Source organism: Pseudophryne corroboree, chromosome 5 (genome assembly GCF_028390025.1).
Source record: "Pseudophryne corroboree isolate aPseCor3 chromosome 5, aPseCor3.hap2, whole genome shotgun sequence".
In the NCBI taxonomy this organism is placed as follows: domain Eukaryota; kingdom Metazoa; phylum Chordata; class Amphibia; order Anura; family Myobatrachidae; genus Pseudophryne; species Pseudophryne corroboree.
The window spans coordinates 307,591,257-307,607,598 of record NC_086448.1 but is presented as its reverse complement, the minus strand read 5'-3'; the positions used below and the strand labels follow the sequence as shown (position 1 = coordinate 307,607,598).

Genomic DNA, 16,342 nt, shown 5'->3' with positions numbered 1-16,342 from the left:
CCGATGCACACGGGAACGCACATCGGATCGGATCGGGGGAAAAGCACACCGAAAATGCCCGATTTCACCCAATATATTGGATCGAATGCCCGAATTGGGCCTAAATCGGGCATTATCGGTCTAGTGTATGGGGCCCTTTACTTATGTGTATGTGTGTTTTTCCCATTTATGAATGTATTGGGTTACAAAATAATGGAAATTGCTAGTAAAAATAAATTTTAAACTCAATAATTACTTATGCATTTGATATGTGCTTTTACTAATGAGTAAAAAATGCATCCCAAACACCAGTAGTAATGTAACTTTATAGCGCTTGTTCTAGACAAGACTCCAGAACAGTGAAAGCTGATTAGTGAACCCTGTCTGGTGTTTCTGCTCCTAACCAGGTCACAGAGAGAGAGCTGAAGTCAGGGGGAGCAAATATACAAGTTACAGAAAAAAATAAGAAAGAATATATAGAGAAAATGGTGAAGTGGCGAGTGGAGCGGGGGGTCGTTCAACAGACTGAAGCCCTTGTCCGGGGCTTTTATGAGGTAAGTCATATTACTGATTTCAGCAGCTGCATTACATGGTAGCTAAACAAAGATTAGTGATTTTCACTTTCCATTAAATTTAGAAATATCCTATGAAAGTTTCTCTGTGTGATGGTAAGGTGTTAAATTGGTCTTACAAATGAATGCCATTTAAATGAACAATTTTTGCTGAGATGGAGAACTAAAAATACATGGTTTTGAATGTAATAATTCAGAAACAAGTTTTTCTTTAAAAAATATATAATCCACATTAATATACATATAAAAGCCAATGTTATTTTAATCTACATGAGATAAAGTTTACAGTCATTATGTGCTACTATGGTAGCAGTAGTTTTGTCATTTTGATATGTGTGCATTACATTGAAAATTATTCTACATTAACAAAATTGTAATAATTAGTTTATTTTTGTAGACCCACATCTTTTTTTTATTGTTTCATTAAAATGTTGAATTGAACAATTTCATATTAACCTCTCTTGCATTTATAGTGTAAGACCACGCCATCAAACCCCCAAGTCGCTTTGTGTGTCCATGTACCATCAGCCAGAACACAGAGGGGCAGATTTATCAAGCCTGGTGAAGTGTTAAAGTGGAGAGTGATAAAGCACCAGCCAATCAGCTCCTAACTGACATGTTAAAGGCTGCAGTGGCGCACCCAGGAGGGGGGTTCCGAGCACCCAGAAATCCCCCTCCACTAAAAATTTTTTTTTTTTTTAGCTGCATGAGTATTATTTATGGCTGTCTAGCATCCTCTGCAGCCTGCTGTCTTCCTGGTGGCACTTGTAAGTGCAATAAAAGTTTACTTTATTTTAATTATAGTACATATATATCCATGTGCATACATATATACACATGTATATACATACATACATATAAACACACACATATGATATATATACATGTGTATATATACGTGTACTGTATGTGTGTGTATATATATATATATATATATATGCATGTTTAATATGCTGTGTATATGTGTGTGTGTGTGTGTATATATATATATATATATATACACACACACACACACACACTGTATATATATGGGGTGGTCTTCAGTATGCCGACTGACGGGATCCCGGCGCACAGTATACCGGCGCCGGGATCCCGACAGCCGGCATACCGACAATTGTTCTCCCTCATGGGAGTCCACGACCCCCCTGGAGGGAGAATAAAATAGCGTGGCGCGCATAGCGTGCCACCGTGCCCGTAGCGTGGCGAGTGCAGCGAGGCCGCAAGGGGCTCATTTGCGCTCGCCACACTGTCGGTAAGCCGGCCGTGCTCCTGGCGCCGGTATGCTGGTCGCCGGGAGCCTGTCCGCCGGCATACCATAGTGAACCCTATATATGTGTAGATATGTGTATATATATATATATATATTATATTATATATATATATACACACACACACACACACACACACACACACACACACAGACGCACTAGTTTTACAGACCCAGCATATACTGGGTCACCTCAGTCCCCACCCCCGTGATTGGCTCCACCCAGTTCTGGAAACCCCCCCATGCAAATCCTGCGTTTGCCACTGGGCTGGGTTTGAAAAATGACAGTTAGGAGCTGACTGGCTGGTGCGTTATCACCTTCCACTTTATCACTTCACAAGGCTTAATAAATCTGCCCCAGAATTAGCTACAGAGTGGTACCCGTCCAGTCTAGAATCTATTTTAAAAAAATGGCTGAGATTTCCCCCTTTTTTTCACTGTATTTTCCATTACTGTAACCAGCATAAATTTCCTAATACATATCCTGGCTGTATAATGCAGGCCATAGACTGAAAGATATTCAGGGAGATCCAACCAAACAGACTGAATGATTGTTCAATAATAGCCGTGCTTCCATACACTGAACGATACATGGGCACAATATAGTTCCCTGCATGGAATCGGCAAAATGACGATCGAACATGTTTGATAATCAAATGATCCTGACCATTTCCATGCGGTGATAAATTGTCGTTCATGTCCATGCACTGAGCAACGATCATTCAGAATTGTCATTCATCAGCCAGATCATGACTATTGCTACGTATATTGCAGCTGGCTTAAAAGTGATGATTGTCATATTCCTTAAAGTTGCAAACAAGTTAAACCACAAGGTGGTGCTGTAAACAGTTCTAACGTAGAGTATTTATCCAGCACATCCCAGAAATGTCCTTCTGTTAACATATAAGGCACTTGTTAAATTATTGCATAGCTTTTTTAGCAGTAGTATTTTAATTAGTATATTACAGTGTTTCAACAATAATTAACACATACTGTACTAGATAAAAGCACCGAGCAGCCACATGGTTTGGCCTAGACCTGAGAGTGACATTTATATGGGGACATGTCTGTGTGTTGAATATTTTATAGGAGTATGTTACAGAAATATGGAAACATGGGGGTATATTTACTAAGGTGCAGGTTTTTAGAAATGGAGTTGTTGCCCATAGCAACTAATTGGATTCTACTTAGCATTTATATAGCACATAAAAGTAGATAATAGCTAGAATCTGATTGGTTGCTATGGGCAACATCTCCACTTCTAAAAACCCGCACCCTAGTAAATATACCCCATAGAAATTGACAGCAAACGTTTTACTGAGCATTGCTGCAAAGATAGAATACATTGCATGTCTGAAAGATAGGCTTCCGCTTCAAAAAGCAAATAAAAATGTGGTTTCATTTTTAGACATCTTTCTCCCATCAGTACAACCAAATGAAAAGAATTATAAAAATGATGACATTTTCTCAGCTTATACTAGTAAATACTATATACTGAGGTCCTTACTTGCCCCAGGCTTGTTGCAGGAAAGAACCACAATTGCACAATAAGAGGGAAGGTGATCAGGTTTTCTGCACCCACATTCTACATTCACAAGTACATCTCTAAATATTGCTATATGACCATTTAACAAGAGTGCATGCATACTGAATATGTTTCAGGTTGTAGACTCTAGACTTGTATCAGTGTTTGACGCTAGAGAGCTGGAACTAGTCATCGCTGGGACTGCTGAGATAGACCTTAATGACTGGCGCAATAACACAGAATACAGAGGAGGTAATGTATTAATGTCAGGTTATACACAATGTGTTCCATAAATACCTGTTATTCTATTTTCATTTTAAAGTCATCTTATGCATGGGATAATTATATAGACAGCACTCAACGTAAGTACACCTAGAGCCTATTCTATGCAGGAAGCATTGGAGCAGTGTTATTGGTCTGTGCATGCATCCCGATTTTGTTCGCTCATAGTTGCAGTACAGATTTAGACTCACGGTAGCGGAAATGTACTTTATGGGGCATTCCTGCCCTGTGAGAAGGAGGGGGATAATCAGACTCATGGAGATGCTGCACCTTATGGGAGTGACACAGGCTTGTTTCGCTGATGTTTCGCTGATAGTTGTTGCATATTGTTATACAGATTCATAGGAGGCCGTATTCATACGGACAGTCTGAACCTGCCATAGGGCTGTTGCAAGTTTCAGTGGTGCGTCTGAAGACACACTAATCTATATTTGAGCATGTAAAGATGCTGGAAGTGAGAGACTCAATCCTTGCATACTGTATTTGGATGCACATAGGTACACCCAGGAAGGATTTTGTAGCGGCATTAGCATAAAGTGCAGATAAGACTGCAGCAATAGACACAAGGATAGCAACAACTGCATGCAACTCAAAGTTTTAATGTGTATGTAATGTATATATGTAAGTATAGGTATAGTAGTATAATTAGTATTCATGTGTAGTGGAAGGAGGTACTGGTATGTCTAGAAAATGTATTTTTAGGGGTGTTTCCGATTGGTCATTCCTAGATTCTTCAAGGTTTATTTTTGTTTCATTTGGCCTGATCTAGGGTAAGGGATAACAGGGTGTGCTCATATCTGGGGCAGGAGAGGATCAGATCTAGGGTGTCATTTTTAGTGAGGGAGGAGATGATGGTGGGGTGTCAGTTCTGGGATCTGTTTTTATCTAGTGGTAATGATGATTTAGTAGTATTACACCAATATAAGGTTGCAGGTAGTTTACACTTACTTTTTGCAGTATATCTAGTAGGTTTTTGTTTTTAAGTCAAGTCCGTAATTATTTCTTTTACATATAGAGTGGAATGGTCCCTTCATAGTAATAGATTGGTTCCTGCATCGTTTATCAGCCACTAGAGTGGTCCATGTATTAAGAGGCGTAGCGTGGAGACATGACACCCGGAGCAGGGTCATGTCACAGCGCCCCCACCCACCACCACACACACATATATACATATGTACATACATAAATTCACACACATTTAGGCACAGACATACATAAACACACAAATACAGTATACACAGATATATATACACACACACATAAACACACACATATACACACACAGATATACACAGGCATACACATATACACACAGACATACATAAACATACACATATACTCACACATACTGTATACAAAGATATATATACACAAACACACACATACATGTATACACATTAGCACACAGACATATACACACACACATTTACACACAAACACAGACATATACACATAAACACACAGTATACACAGACATAAACACACAGTAATTCTCACCAAGAGGGCAGCAGCAGAGCAGCTCCTCGTTCCAGCCTGGAGGGGCGGAGCTTCTATGTGACTGACAGGCTGGACCTCCATGGGTAGGAGGAAAGGGCTGAGGAAAGGGAAGGGGTGGCCACCACACTGCCTGCATGTTCCAGATCACTGAATGCAGATCCCTGACAGCCAGGAAAGTTCTTCTGACAAGACTTCAAACCTCCCCTCTTCCCTAACAACACACCACACTGCACTGCACTCTTTGCACTGTGCAATCAGTGATCTGCAACATGCAGGCAGTGTGGTGGCCACCCCTTCCCTCTCTTCTAGCCATTTCCTCCTACCCCTGCCCGAGATCCCGGCTCTCAGCTGTGCAGTGAGCCGGCGCCTTCTGTCCCCAGTGGCGCCTGGAGCTCGAGCTCCACTTGTTCCACCCTCCCTACGCCCCTGCATGTATTGTGTATAGTCCCAGCTTTGTCAGATGAGTCTGGTAGGTGATGTATTAGTTTATAACTTTGTCATAACACTTTTTCATCTATTTCAGTAGCTATTTAAACTGCACCCACTCGAGGCAAACTACATCTAGAATACTTTTTGCTATGCCCATATTTCTGTTGCATGCGCTTGTAGAAAAGTTGGACTTGCGTCTGCCCAGGCTGAAAGTTGACAGCCAGCCCCTTGTCTGTAAGATAGACTGTGCCCTGCTCTGGTATAAAATATAAGGCTAGAAAGTCAAGTACTGAATCAGTTCTGTTTGTAAAAATGTCTGCAATTTCTTTTCTGTTTTTCTAGGGTACCACGATGGGCACATTGTCATCCGCTGGTTCTGGGCAGCTGTGGAGAGATTTAACAATGAGCAGAGGTTACGGCTCTTGCAGTTTGTCACTGGAACGTCTAGTGTTCCGTATGAAGGGTTTGCAGCTCTAAGAGGGAGCAATGGGCTGAGGCGTTTTTGTATAGAAAAATGGGGGAAAATAACATCTCTTCCAAGGTAATGAAACATGCTTAGATTATAAATTGATTACTTATTCAGTGTTATTACTTGATTGCTGTACTGTCCTGATTTGTGTATTTTACAGGTATGTAATGAGGTAAATGTCTTAATATAAAATGTTTGTGTTTTCAGCTGTGTTTGCACTTGTGATTGGGGTATATTTTTTTTAGACATTGATAAAATTATTTAGGTGAAAAACTAATATTAATAATAATGACATTAAAGAACAGCTGTACTGTAAGGGCTGACCCATTAGTAGCTCTTTTACATTTCTATCCCGGGGATTTATCTCTAGGTGATACATTATGGGACAAATTCTGGTAGGTACAAAAGCTGCCATCGCCCAACAGTGGAGATCTGCTGCTGTCCCAAATCTGCAAGCCATTGAAAATAGAGTTCAGAAACTTTATGTTTTTGAGACAACACATTGCAAATATACATCTTCTGCATCCTCTCCACATATGAAGTGGTTTCATTGGTGTGCATATAGGGAAGGGCAAGGTCACTCTTCCATGTACTCTGGACCAGTGGATCTTTCAGTTTTAGACTCTCCGTGGAGACATAAGTCGCTCAAACGGGCCTAGTCAATTTTCTGTGCGATGATTAAACTGAGATTATACTTACTAACGTTTGCCTCAGTTTAATGTGCAATTCTATAACACCCGCAGACTATGTATTCCTGCCCAGGGTTGGACTGGCCCACATAGGTACAGGGGAAACCATCGGTGGACCCCACTGCCTGGGGGCCCACCTCCTCCTCTAGGTATCAGGTTTCAGACTGGGCACTTGAATTATACATTATAAATGTTACCTTATACTGCACATTACTATGGGGTATTTTCTACAGTGCATTGCTGTTATTAATGTCATACATTTTCATGCATGCCCTATCAGCATTTACTATATCTATTTATCAAGGGGCCCAAAGCATGCACTCTCTAATGGTTAGCCTAGCCTCTGTGGCAGCTGGCCACAACCCCTCTGAAGACTGGCCACACTCCAAAATATGGGCCCCTACCATTGCATTCCCCCGATAGGCCCTTCACGCCCCAGTCCGACACTGTTCCTGCCCTTTTTGGTTGTGATCTATTTGTTTCCCTTTTGCATTTTGTATCCTAATTTTCATGTGGAGAATTAATAAAAATGGTTGTTAAAAAAAAAAAAGAGAACAGCTGTACTATAGGCTCACTGTTTATTGCTGGCTAGTCCCAAGCTGGGTGCACACTACACGGTTTGTCCTGAAATGATGGTACTGCAGTCACTCTGCGCAACCATGATGTAGTGTGTGCTCCCAATCTGTCATTTACACACACTGTACATCGCATCATCCCATCTGATGTGCTGCACTTTACATAGGAGGATGCGATGTACGATGCGTTGCGGTTCCGTACCATATTGTGTACGGAAATAATAGGATTTTAATTACCTACCGGTAAATCCCTTTCTCGTAGTCCTTAGAGGATACTGGGGTTCCATTTAGTACCATGGGGTATAGACGGGTCCACTAGGAGCCATGGGCACTTTAAGAATTTGATAGTGTGGGCTGGCTCCTCCCTCTATGCCCCTCCTTCCAGACTCAGTCTAAAAAACTGTGCCCGAGGAGATGGACATACTTTGAGAGAAGGATAGATAAAGATAGTGGTGAGATTCCGAACCAGCACACACAAAACAAAGGAAAGCTGTTCTAACCCAACTTTAAACAGGAACAACAACAGCTGAACCAACAATACTTAACCAAGTAACAGTGCAGAAAGAATCAAGCACCGGGCAGGCGCCCAGTATCCTCTACAGACTACGAGAAAAGGATTTACCGGTAGGTAATTAAAATCTTATTTTCTCTTACGTCCTAGTGGATACTTGGGTTCCATTTAGTACCATGGGGAAGTACCAAAGCTCCCAAACCGGGTGGGAGAGTGCTGAGGTTCCTGCAGAACTGATTGACCAAACTGAAGTTCCTCAGAGGCCAAAGTATCAAACTTGTTGAACTTAGCAAACGTGCTCGAAACAGACCAAGTACCTGCTCGGCAGAGCTGTAAATCCGAGACACCCCGGGGAAGCCACCCAGGAAGAACCCACCGACCTAGTAGAGTGGGCCTGTACAGATTTTGGAATCGGCAAACCTGCCATGGAAAAAGCATGCTGGATATTGAGCCTGATACAGCGTGCAGTTGTCTGCTTTGAAGCAGGACACCCAATTTTATTGGGATCATATAGAACGAACAGCGAGTCGGATTTTCTGTGACGAGCTGTCCTCTTTACGTATACCTTCAAAGCCCTCACAACATCCAAAGACTTTGAAGTATCGGAAGTGTCGGTGATAACTGGAACCACAATAGGTTAATTGATGTGAAACGCAGACACCACTTTCGGAAGAAATTGCTGACGAGTTCTGAGTTCAGCTCTGATCCCATGGAAAATTAAATTTGTGAGACAAAGCCCCCAGCTCTGACACACATCTTGCTGAAGCCAAGGCCAACAGTGTGACGGTCTTCCACGTAAGATATTTTACGTCCAACTCCTGTAATGGTTCAAACCAGTCCGATTGGAGGAACTGCAGCACCAAATTGAGATCCCAAGGTGCAGTGGGAGGCACAAAGGGAGGTTGGATGCGCAGAACCCCTTTCAAAAACGTCTGGACCTCAGGGAGAGAAGCCAATTGTTTTTTAAAGGAAATGGACAAGGCCGAAATTTGGACTTTTATGGAGCCCAGACGTAGGCTCACATCCACACCTGCCTGCAGAAAAAGCAGGAAACGTCCCAGGTGAAGTTCCACTGCAGAATAAGTTCTGCTCTCACACCAAGAGATGTATTTCTTCCAAATACGATGGTAATATATAGACGTTACCCCCTTCCTGGCTTGGATCATAGTCGGGATAACTTTGTTAGGGTTCCCTCTTCTGGCTAGAATTAGCCGTTCAACTTCCATGTGTCAAACGTAGCTGCGGTAAATCCTGATAGACGAACGGGCCCTGTTGCAGAAGATCCTCATGAAGAGGTAGAGGCCACGGATCTTCAAGGAGCATCTCCAGAAGGTCCGCATACCAGGCCCTTCTTGGCCAGTCCGGAGCAATGAGTATTGCTTGAACCTTTTCCCTTTTTATTCTTTTGAGAATTCTTGGGATCAGAGAAAGTGGAGGAAACACGTACACCATCTGATAGACCCATGGAGTCGTCAGGGCGTCTACCACCACTGCCTGTGAGTCTCTTGATCTGGAACAATACCACTTGAGCTTCTTGTTGAGACGAGAGGCCATCATGTCGATTTGTGGATATCCCCACTCACTTGTCAAGCACCTGAACACCTCCGGGTGAAGGCCCCACTCCCCCGGGTGCAGGTCGTGTCTGCTGAGGAAGTCTGCTTCCCAGTTGTCTACTCCCGGAATGAGGACCGCTGACAACGCCACAGCATTTTTTTCTGCCCAGAGGAGAATTCTAGACACCTCTGATATTGCTGCTCTGCTTTTCGTTCCGCCCTGTCAGTTTATGTACATCACTGCCGTCACATTGTCCGACTGGACCTTAATGGCCCGGTCGTGAAGAAGATAAGAGGTCTGCAGAAGGGTGTTGTATATGGCCCTGAGTTCCAGAATGTTGATTGGAAGGATGACTTCCTGACTTGACCATCTTCTTTGAAATTGCACCCCCTGGGTGACTGCTCCCCAACCTCTGAGGCTTGCGTCCGTGGTTAACAGGATCAGGTCCTGAATTCTGAACCTCCGACCCTCGATGAGGCGAGAAGTCTGTAGCCATCACAGAAGGGAGATCCTGGCTTTTGGCAACAGACGAATCCTCTGGTGCATGTGAAGATGCGATCTGGACCATTTGTCCAACAGATTGAGCTGGAAGGGTCTTGCGTGAAACCTTCCATATTTAGGCGCCTCGTAAGAGGCCACCATTTTCCCAGAAGGTGAATGCATAGATGCACCAATATCCGGGTTGGCTTCATGGGATCCCGAATCAGCAACTGGATTACCAATGCCTTTTGCAACGGAAGGAACACTTTCTGCGACTCCGTGTCCAGTATCATTCCCAGGAATGGGAGCCTCTGTGTTGGCTCTAGGTGAGATTTCGGAAGGTTCAGAATCCACCCGTGATCCTGGAGAAGTTTGGTTGAGAGACCAATGCTGTCCAGCAACCTCTCCCTGGATGGCGCCTATATCAGAAGATCGTCCAGGTATGGAATTATGTTCACTCCCTGCTTGCGGAGTATAAACATCATCTCTGCCATCACCTTGGTGAACACCCTCAGTGCCGTGGAGAGACCAAATGGCAGGGCCTGGAACTGGTAGTGACAGTCCTGCAGTGCAAACCATAGATAAGCCTGATGAGGCGGCCAGATCAGAATGTGAAGGTACGCATCCTTGATATCCAGAGACACTAGGAATTCCCCTTCCTTCAGACCTGAGATCACCGCTCTCAGAGACTCCATCTTGAACTTGAACACTCTTAAGAACGGGTTCAAGGACTTGAGGTTCAGATTTGGCCGTACCGACCCGTCCGGTTTCGGTACAACAAACAAGTTGGAATAGTACCCCTTGTTGTGCAGATGAGGTGGAACTGGAACAATTACTTGAGTCTGTACCAGTTTTTGGATGGCCTACTGTAAAGTTATACTTGCCTCTTGTAAAGCTGGTAAGCCTGATTTGAAGAATCTGTGAGGTGGGAGCTCTTGGAACTCCAGTATGTAGCCCTGGGAAATAAGATCTATGAGCCAAGGATCCCAGCACGAACTTGACCAGATGTGACTGAAGAATTTTAGTCGGGCTCCCACCTGACAGTACTCCAGTCATCACGGTCCACCGTCATGCTGAAAGCTTTGAGGAAGCAGAGCCTGAGCTCTGTTCCTGAGCATCTGCAGTTGCTGGTTTGCGTGGTTTACCTCTTGCGCCTCTGAAGGCCGTAGAAGGACCTCTGGATTTTCCCTTAAATTTGGCTGTCCGAAAGGACTGTAAATTTGAAGCTGTATAAGCTTTTCTGGCTGGGGGAGCTGTGGAAGGAAGATACGTAGACTTACCCGCAGTAGCTTTGGAGATCCAGTTGTCTAGTTCATCTCCAAACAAGGCCTCTCCTGTGAATGGTAGGCCTTCCACGCCTTTCCTGGAGTCTGCATCAGCAGTCCACTGGCGTAGCCACAAGCCCCTGCATGCTGACACTGCCATAGCGGTGGTGCGTTCATTTAGCAAACCAATCTTTTATTGCTTCCACCATAAAGTTCGCAGAGTCCTGTATATGCTGCAGGAGTAAAACAACATCCCGAATCTAACCCCTCAGTTAGGTTACCTGACCATTTAGCAATGGCTTTTGTGATCCACACACATGCAATAGTGGGTCTCTGGGCCACCTCAGCAGATGTGTACAATGATTTGAGTGTAGTCTCAATTTTACGATCAGCCGTATCTTTTAGGGAGGCTGCACCAGGGACAGGCAATACAATTTTTCGTGACAGCCTAGAGACTGATGCTTGCACTATTGGTGGATTTTCCCATTTTTTCCTATCCTACAGGATATGGGCCAGAGATTGTTTTTGTGGACAAATGGGAGGGGATTGAGACGCTGGTTTGGGGACTGAGTCTCTATTCATAAACTCATCCACAGTCTGTCTTAAGTATTGCGTCTCTTTCTCATAGCGGGATAGCTTTGTAGAAATATTTGAGATCATTCCCTTAATGGAATTAACCCATTTCGGTTCAACCCCACTATTCTAGGACGGTGCACTGCCCTGAGTACACAGTAGTGAGCCCCCTGGTGAAGAGGAACACTCCGCTGTACAAGAAACACACTCTTTGCCTGACATAATGTAAATGTGACAGCACACACACACACACACACACACACACACACACACACACACGAAAGGGTTAAGCACAATTAACCCACAAAGAGCCCACCAGGGAGACACAGAGTTATTTGGAGCCAGCCCCCACCGCGCCCTTACTGCTAATGCCAAGCTTAGCCGGGTCGCAGACTAAGTACCCTGATAGGGGACTTAGTACACTAATAATCGATTCCCCCCTGCTGTGACCCCCTGGTACAGCTGTGGTAATCTGGAGTCTCTCCAGAGGAGCTGCGCCTCCCTGTCAGTCAGCATCTGTGTTCACTGCAGAGAGAAAATGGCGCTGGTGTGCTGCTGGATCCGCTCATAGTGAAGGCCCCGCCCCTTCAATGGCGCACTGTCTTCCCGCTTTTTTTAGACTGGCTGAGGTAATCTGGTGCTTAAAATGGAGAGAAAACCGTTTTAAGGCTGTTTTTGCCAGTGTGGGTACTGTGTACACTGTACTGAGATGCAGCTGTGTACTGTGTCTGGAGACGCATTGCGCCCCGGTTAGAAGCCGTGTGTCTCCGTACCCTCATGCCGCCATAATGGCCGGCGACCCGCTAGTCGGTACGCCGGCTTAGTACTCACCACTCTTCTGGCTCTGTTAGGGGTGGTGGCGTGACCTAGTGTCCTATCAGCAGGGAACGGGACCATTAATTAACCCCCCCGCCCTCCCAAGTCCCACGAAGCAGGCAGGCTGGTGCCATCCAGCCCTGCCTGAAAATAACAAACATATAAAATAAATGCAGAAAACTCTTCAGGAGCTTCCAAAAGCGTGACCGGCTCCTCCGTACACATTTTCTAAACTGAATCGGGTAGGAGGGACGTAGAGGGAGGAGCCAGCCCACACTATCAAATTCTTAAAGTGCCCACGGCTCCTAATGAACCCGTCTATACCCCATGGTACTAAATGGAACCCCAGTATCCTCTAGGACGTAAGAGAAAAATGCATATGCTCACCTGTACGCAGAGTTGTATTCAGCTTGCGGTGCACCCGTCCCCTCTGTTCAGCCCTGCATCAGGCCTATAGAGTCAGATATTTCCAATACATCTCAGACTAGCTTCAACCATATGCTTGCTCACTGGAAGAGATAAAACCACTCCAAAATGTTTTATGGGTGTAGCCATGCACATATTTAGTGTTCTTCCTAGGATGCAGGCAATGCAGGGTGCAGCTGTGCCGGGGTAGTGCGCACGAGAAGAGGGCATGGCCAGCCAGGGAGGGGGTGCGGCCCCGTCAGTGTTACTATTAGGGGCAGTTCGGCCCCCTCAACGTCACTAATGGGAGCATGCCACAGCCATCTGCATCACTGATGGGGGCCTGCGTGCTGGACATCTCCAAAGCTCTCCCTTTAATGTGAAATAGATGCTGTGCACGTGTGAACAACATCTATTCACGCGGCAGCAGCAAGGCAGTGGGCAGGGCTGTTTTACTGCCACTAAAGGGGCAGCTTGCAATTTGCCCTTTAAAAATCAGGCGCGGCACCCTGCTAAAAAAGCCTAGCGTGGACACTTATATTGGTATCCTAAATATAGATTACAATAGCATACAGCTACCGTCTGTATGCCATACGGCACAATACGCCTTGCGTGGCCTGATCCACACCAAGAGGCATAGCGCACCATATTTTTCTTTAAGTACTTGCCTGGCATGGTCACATCAGATGCGACCACACCAGCATGTGTCTTATGTGACCGGGTCACACAGGATGCGACCAGTCAGATCCACAGTGTGTGTAGCTGCTGGGAAGAGAAACTTCCATCCCCCTGCCTCTCTGCACCCTCCCCCAGTGTCTGCTGTACTGCCAATCACTTCTGATTGGTCAGCACTGCAAGACCCCCCACCCGGTGGCTTCAGACAATGGGGGTCATTCCGAGTTGTTCGCTCGCTAGCAGATTTTAGCAGCATTGCACACGTTAGTCCGCCGCCCTCTGGGAGTGTATCTTAGCTTAGCAGAATTGCGAACGAAAGATTAGCAGAATTGCGAATAGAAAATTCTTAGCAGTTTCTGAGTAGCTCCAGACTTACTCCTACACTGCGATCAGCTCAGCCCGTTTCGTTCCTGGTTTGACGTCACAAACACGCCCTGCGTTCGGCCAGCCACTCCCCCGTTTCTCCGGACACTCCCGCGTTTTATCCTGGCACGCCTGCATTTTCCCGCACACTCCCAGAAAACGGACAGTTTCCGCCCAGAAACACCCACTTCCTGTCAATCACACTCCGATCACTTCAGCGATGGAAATTCTTCGGTTGGACGTGAGTAAATCTACTAAGTTTTGAGCTAAAATACTTTGTATTGCGCATTTTCGCCTTAATCGCTCCGTCGCTAAAATCGGCAACGAGCGAACAACTCGGAATGACCCCCAATAGCAGCTGCTAACCAGTGGTAAATTTCCCATTAGGCACATGCCTAGGGACGGTACTTGTTTGGGGGCGGCACTTGAATACTTGTGCTGATACTGTCGGACCAAAATGTACAAGTAACTGCCAAATATTTCCACTGTACTATACCATATACCAACTTGAATGGAGTGTAAATAGGTAAGACCTGCACATACTGTTCTACTTAGTAAATATGTATACACAATTAAAAATGTAAAAATATTATAGTTAGTGACTTATTCTATTAAACTGGCTATCATCAAATGAGGGATTATGACCAATCAGCGAAAATAATAAAAATTGGTGGGGGTCGTTACTGTTGTGCCTAGGGGCGCCCTCACCCCTAAATTCGTCCCTGTCGCTGGGGAAGTGTAAATTAAACACACACACACCCCCAGTCCCTACAGTGTGTACATGGTGGTGCACCGCTGGGAAAGTGAAAGTCACGATGTTTCGATGTTTGTTGGGGGGGAACTATTTTTTTACAATATCAAAACTTTAAATAAATAAATAATTATGAGGTGTGACTCCCCAATGTGAATTATGGATTTCGCTGCAGCCATACCTCTGTAGACGCCACTGATCACTACTAATGGTGATTATCTTACATTACACTTGAAAGTAACCATGTCTGTAACTTAGTAATGTTTTTATCTCTCTTGTTTCTTATATCTTGATAACTCACTTCTTCTCCCTCATCCAGGGCACACACATGCTTCAATCGCCTGGATCTTCCACCATACCCATCTTACTCCATGTTACATGAAAAGTTGTTGATAGCCGTTGAAGAGACAAGCACCTTTGGACTTGAATGAGCAGATGCAAGAAAGTCTCCTATTTTCCTGACTGACTCCACCTTCCTTTTCCACAGACACAGGTTGTCGTTGTGGTCTTGTTTTCACACTGCATTTTTATTTATTTATTCCTTTGGCGTTCTTGTTACAAAAGAAGCTACTTAGAAACGTGCATGGGGAACTGGTTCCCTCCAAGACCTTATCTTTGTGCTTTCCTTCTTCAGATTTCAGCAATCTACAAAGCCGTATGCAATATAGAAAATAACAACCGGACTCAAGGCTCTGTATATCTGTGCATACCTCCAAAATAAAGATACAACACAGCTGCATATATTAATGCTCTGATCTAACATTTGGTTGTGTCTGTGAGCAAGATGGATTCTACCTTATTGTGATGCAATGGTGGCTCATGTTACAACTACACACTCTTGATCCAGTCTAATCTGGGTGCAATATCCAACTGCTACTACAAACAAAATGTCCTCTCCATCATCTTCAACAAAAGAAATGAGTACAGGCCCTGCATATTAATCATAGTTTAATTCAGTTTCTCAAAACAGGTTGTTCATTTTGAGTAATTGAAAGCGCAATGTCACATGCTTGGTCCTCAGGTTTTGGGCAGACAATATGGAAATAAATATTCAGCACAACTGATGGTGGTGTCGGCAACCCAAACCTTTGACAGAGTAAATATCTTTTATGGTATGCAATTTATAGGTCACTGCCCAAAGTGTCTCACTTACTTCATTGTGTAATAAAAGTAAAACATATACGCTAGGCCCATGGTGGGTGATTTACAAAGTGTAAATGTGCAACGCCCCAGAGAGGTGAAAATAAATATATAGGGGGTAATTCAGAGTTGATCGTAGATGTTCTAAATTTAGCACATCTGCGATCATTTTCACAGACATGCGGGGTGACGCCCAGCACAGGGCTAGTCTGCCTCGCATGCTTTTGTACCTTACGAGTAGCTCCCGACCAGCGCAGCTCCTGCGTGCTGGCAGGGAGCTTTTCGCCGCATCCTGGGATACAGCGGCTGCGTGTGACGTCATGCAGCCGCCGTGGCCCTCCCCCCCCAACGATCTGGACATGCCTTCGTTGCCCGGACCGCGCCCCGCCAACGGCGTTCTAACGCTGTAGTCACGCCACCTCCCACCCAGCAACCGCCTCTGCCTGTCAATCAGGCAGAGGCGATCGCAGCCCAGAGATACATTCAGCATCACTCTGGGCTCCCGGGGGTTCGCAGGCACAAAAA

General features: G+C 44.9%; 1 protein-coding gene and 1 long non-coding RNA gene across 11 annotated transcripts in view; one reads left to right on the top strand and one right to left on the bottom strand.

The window, feature by feature from the left end:
- LOC134927674 (uncharacterized) overlaps nucleotides 1-5,196 on the bottom strand; it is a 31,730-nt gene extending 26,534 nt beyond the window's left edge. Inside the window, exon 1 of the long non-coding RNA XR_010177705.1 lies at nucleotides 5,123-5,196. This is a non-coding gene — a long non-coding RNA (uncharacterized LOC134927674). The remainder of the gene's footprint in view (nucleotides 1-5,122) is intronic.
- HECW1 (HECT, C2 and WW domain containing E3 ubiquitin protein ligase 1) overlaps nucleotides 1-15,437 on the top strand; it is a 785,299-nt gene extending 769,862 nt beyond the window's left edge. For all 10 annotated transcript variants that reach the window (XM_063922467.1, XM_063922469.1, XM_063922471.1 and 7 more), the window contains 4 exons: nucleotides 387-533; nucleotides 3,481-3,595; nucleotides 5,894-6,092; nucleotides 14,997-15,437. In XM_063922467.1, coding sequence (XP_063778537.1) covers nucleotides 387-533; nucleotides 3,481-3,595; nucleotides 5,894-6,092; nucleotides 14,997-15,108 — 573 coding nt within the window. In that variant the 3' untranslated portion in view covers nucleotides 15,109-15,437. The remainder of the gene's footprint in view (nucleotides 1-386; nucleotides 534-3,480; nucleotides 3,596-5,893; nucleotides 6,093-14,996) is intronic.
- Nucleotides 15,438-16,342: the final 905 nt, after the last annotated feature.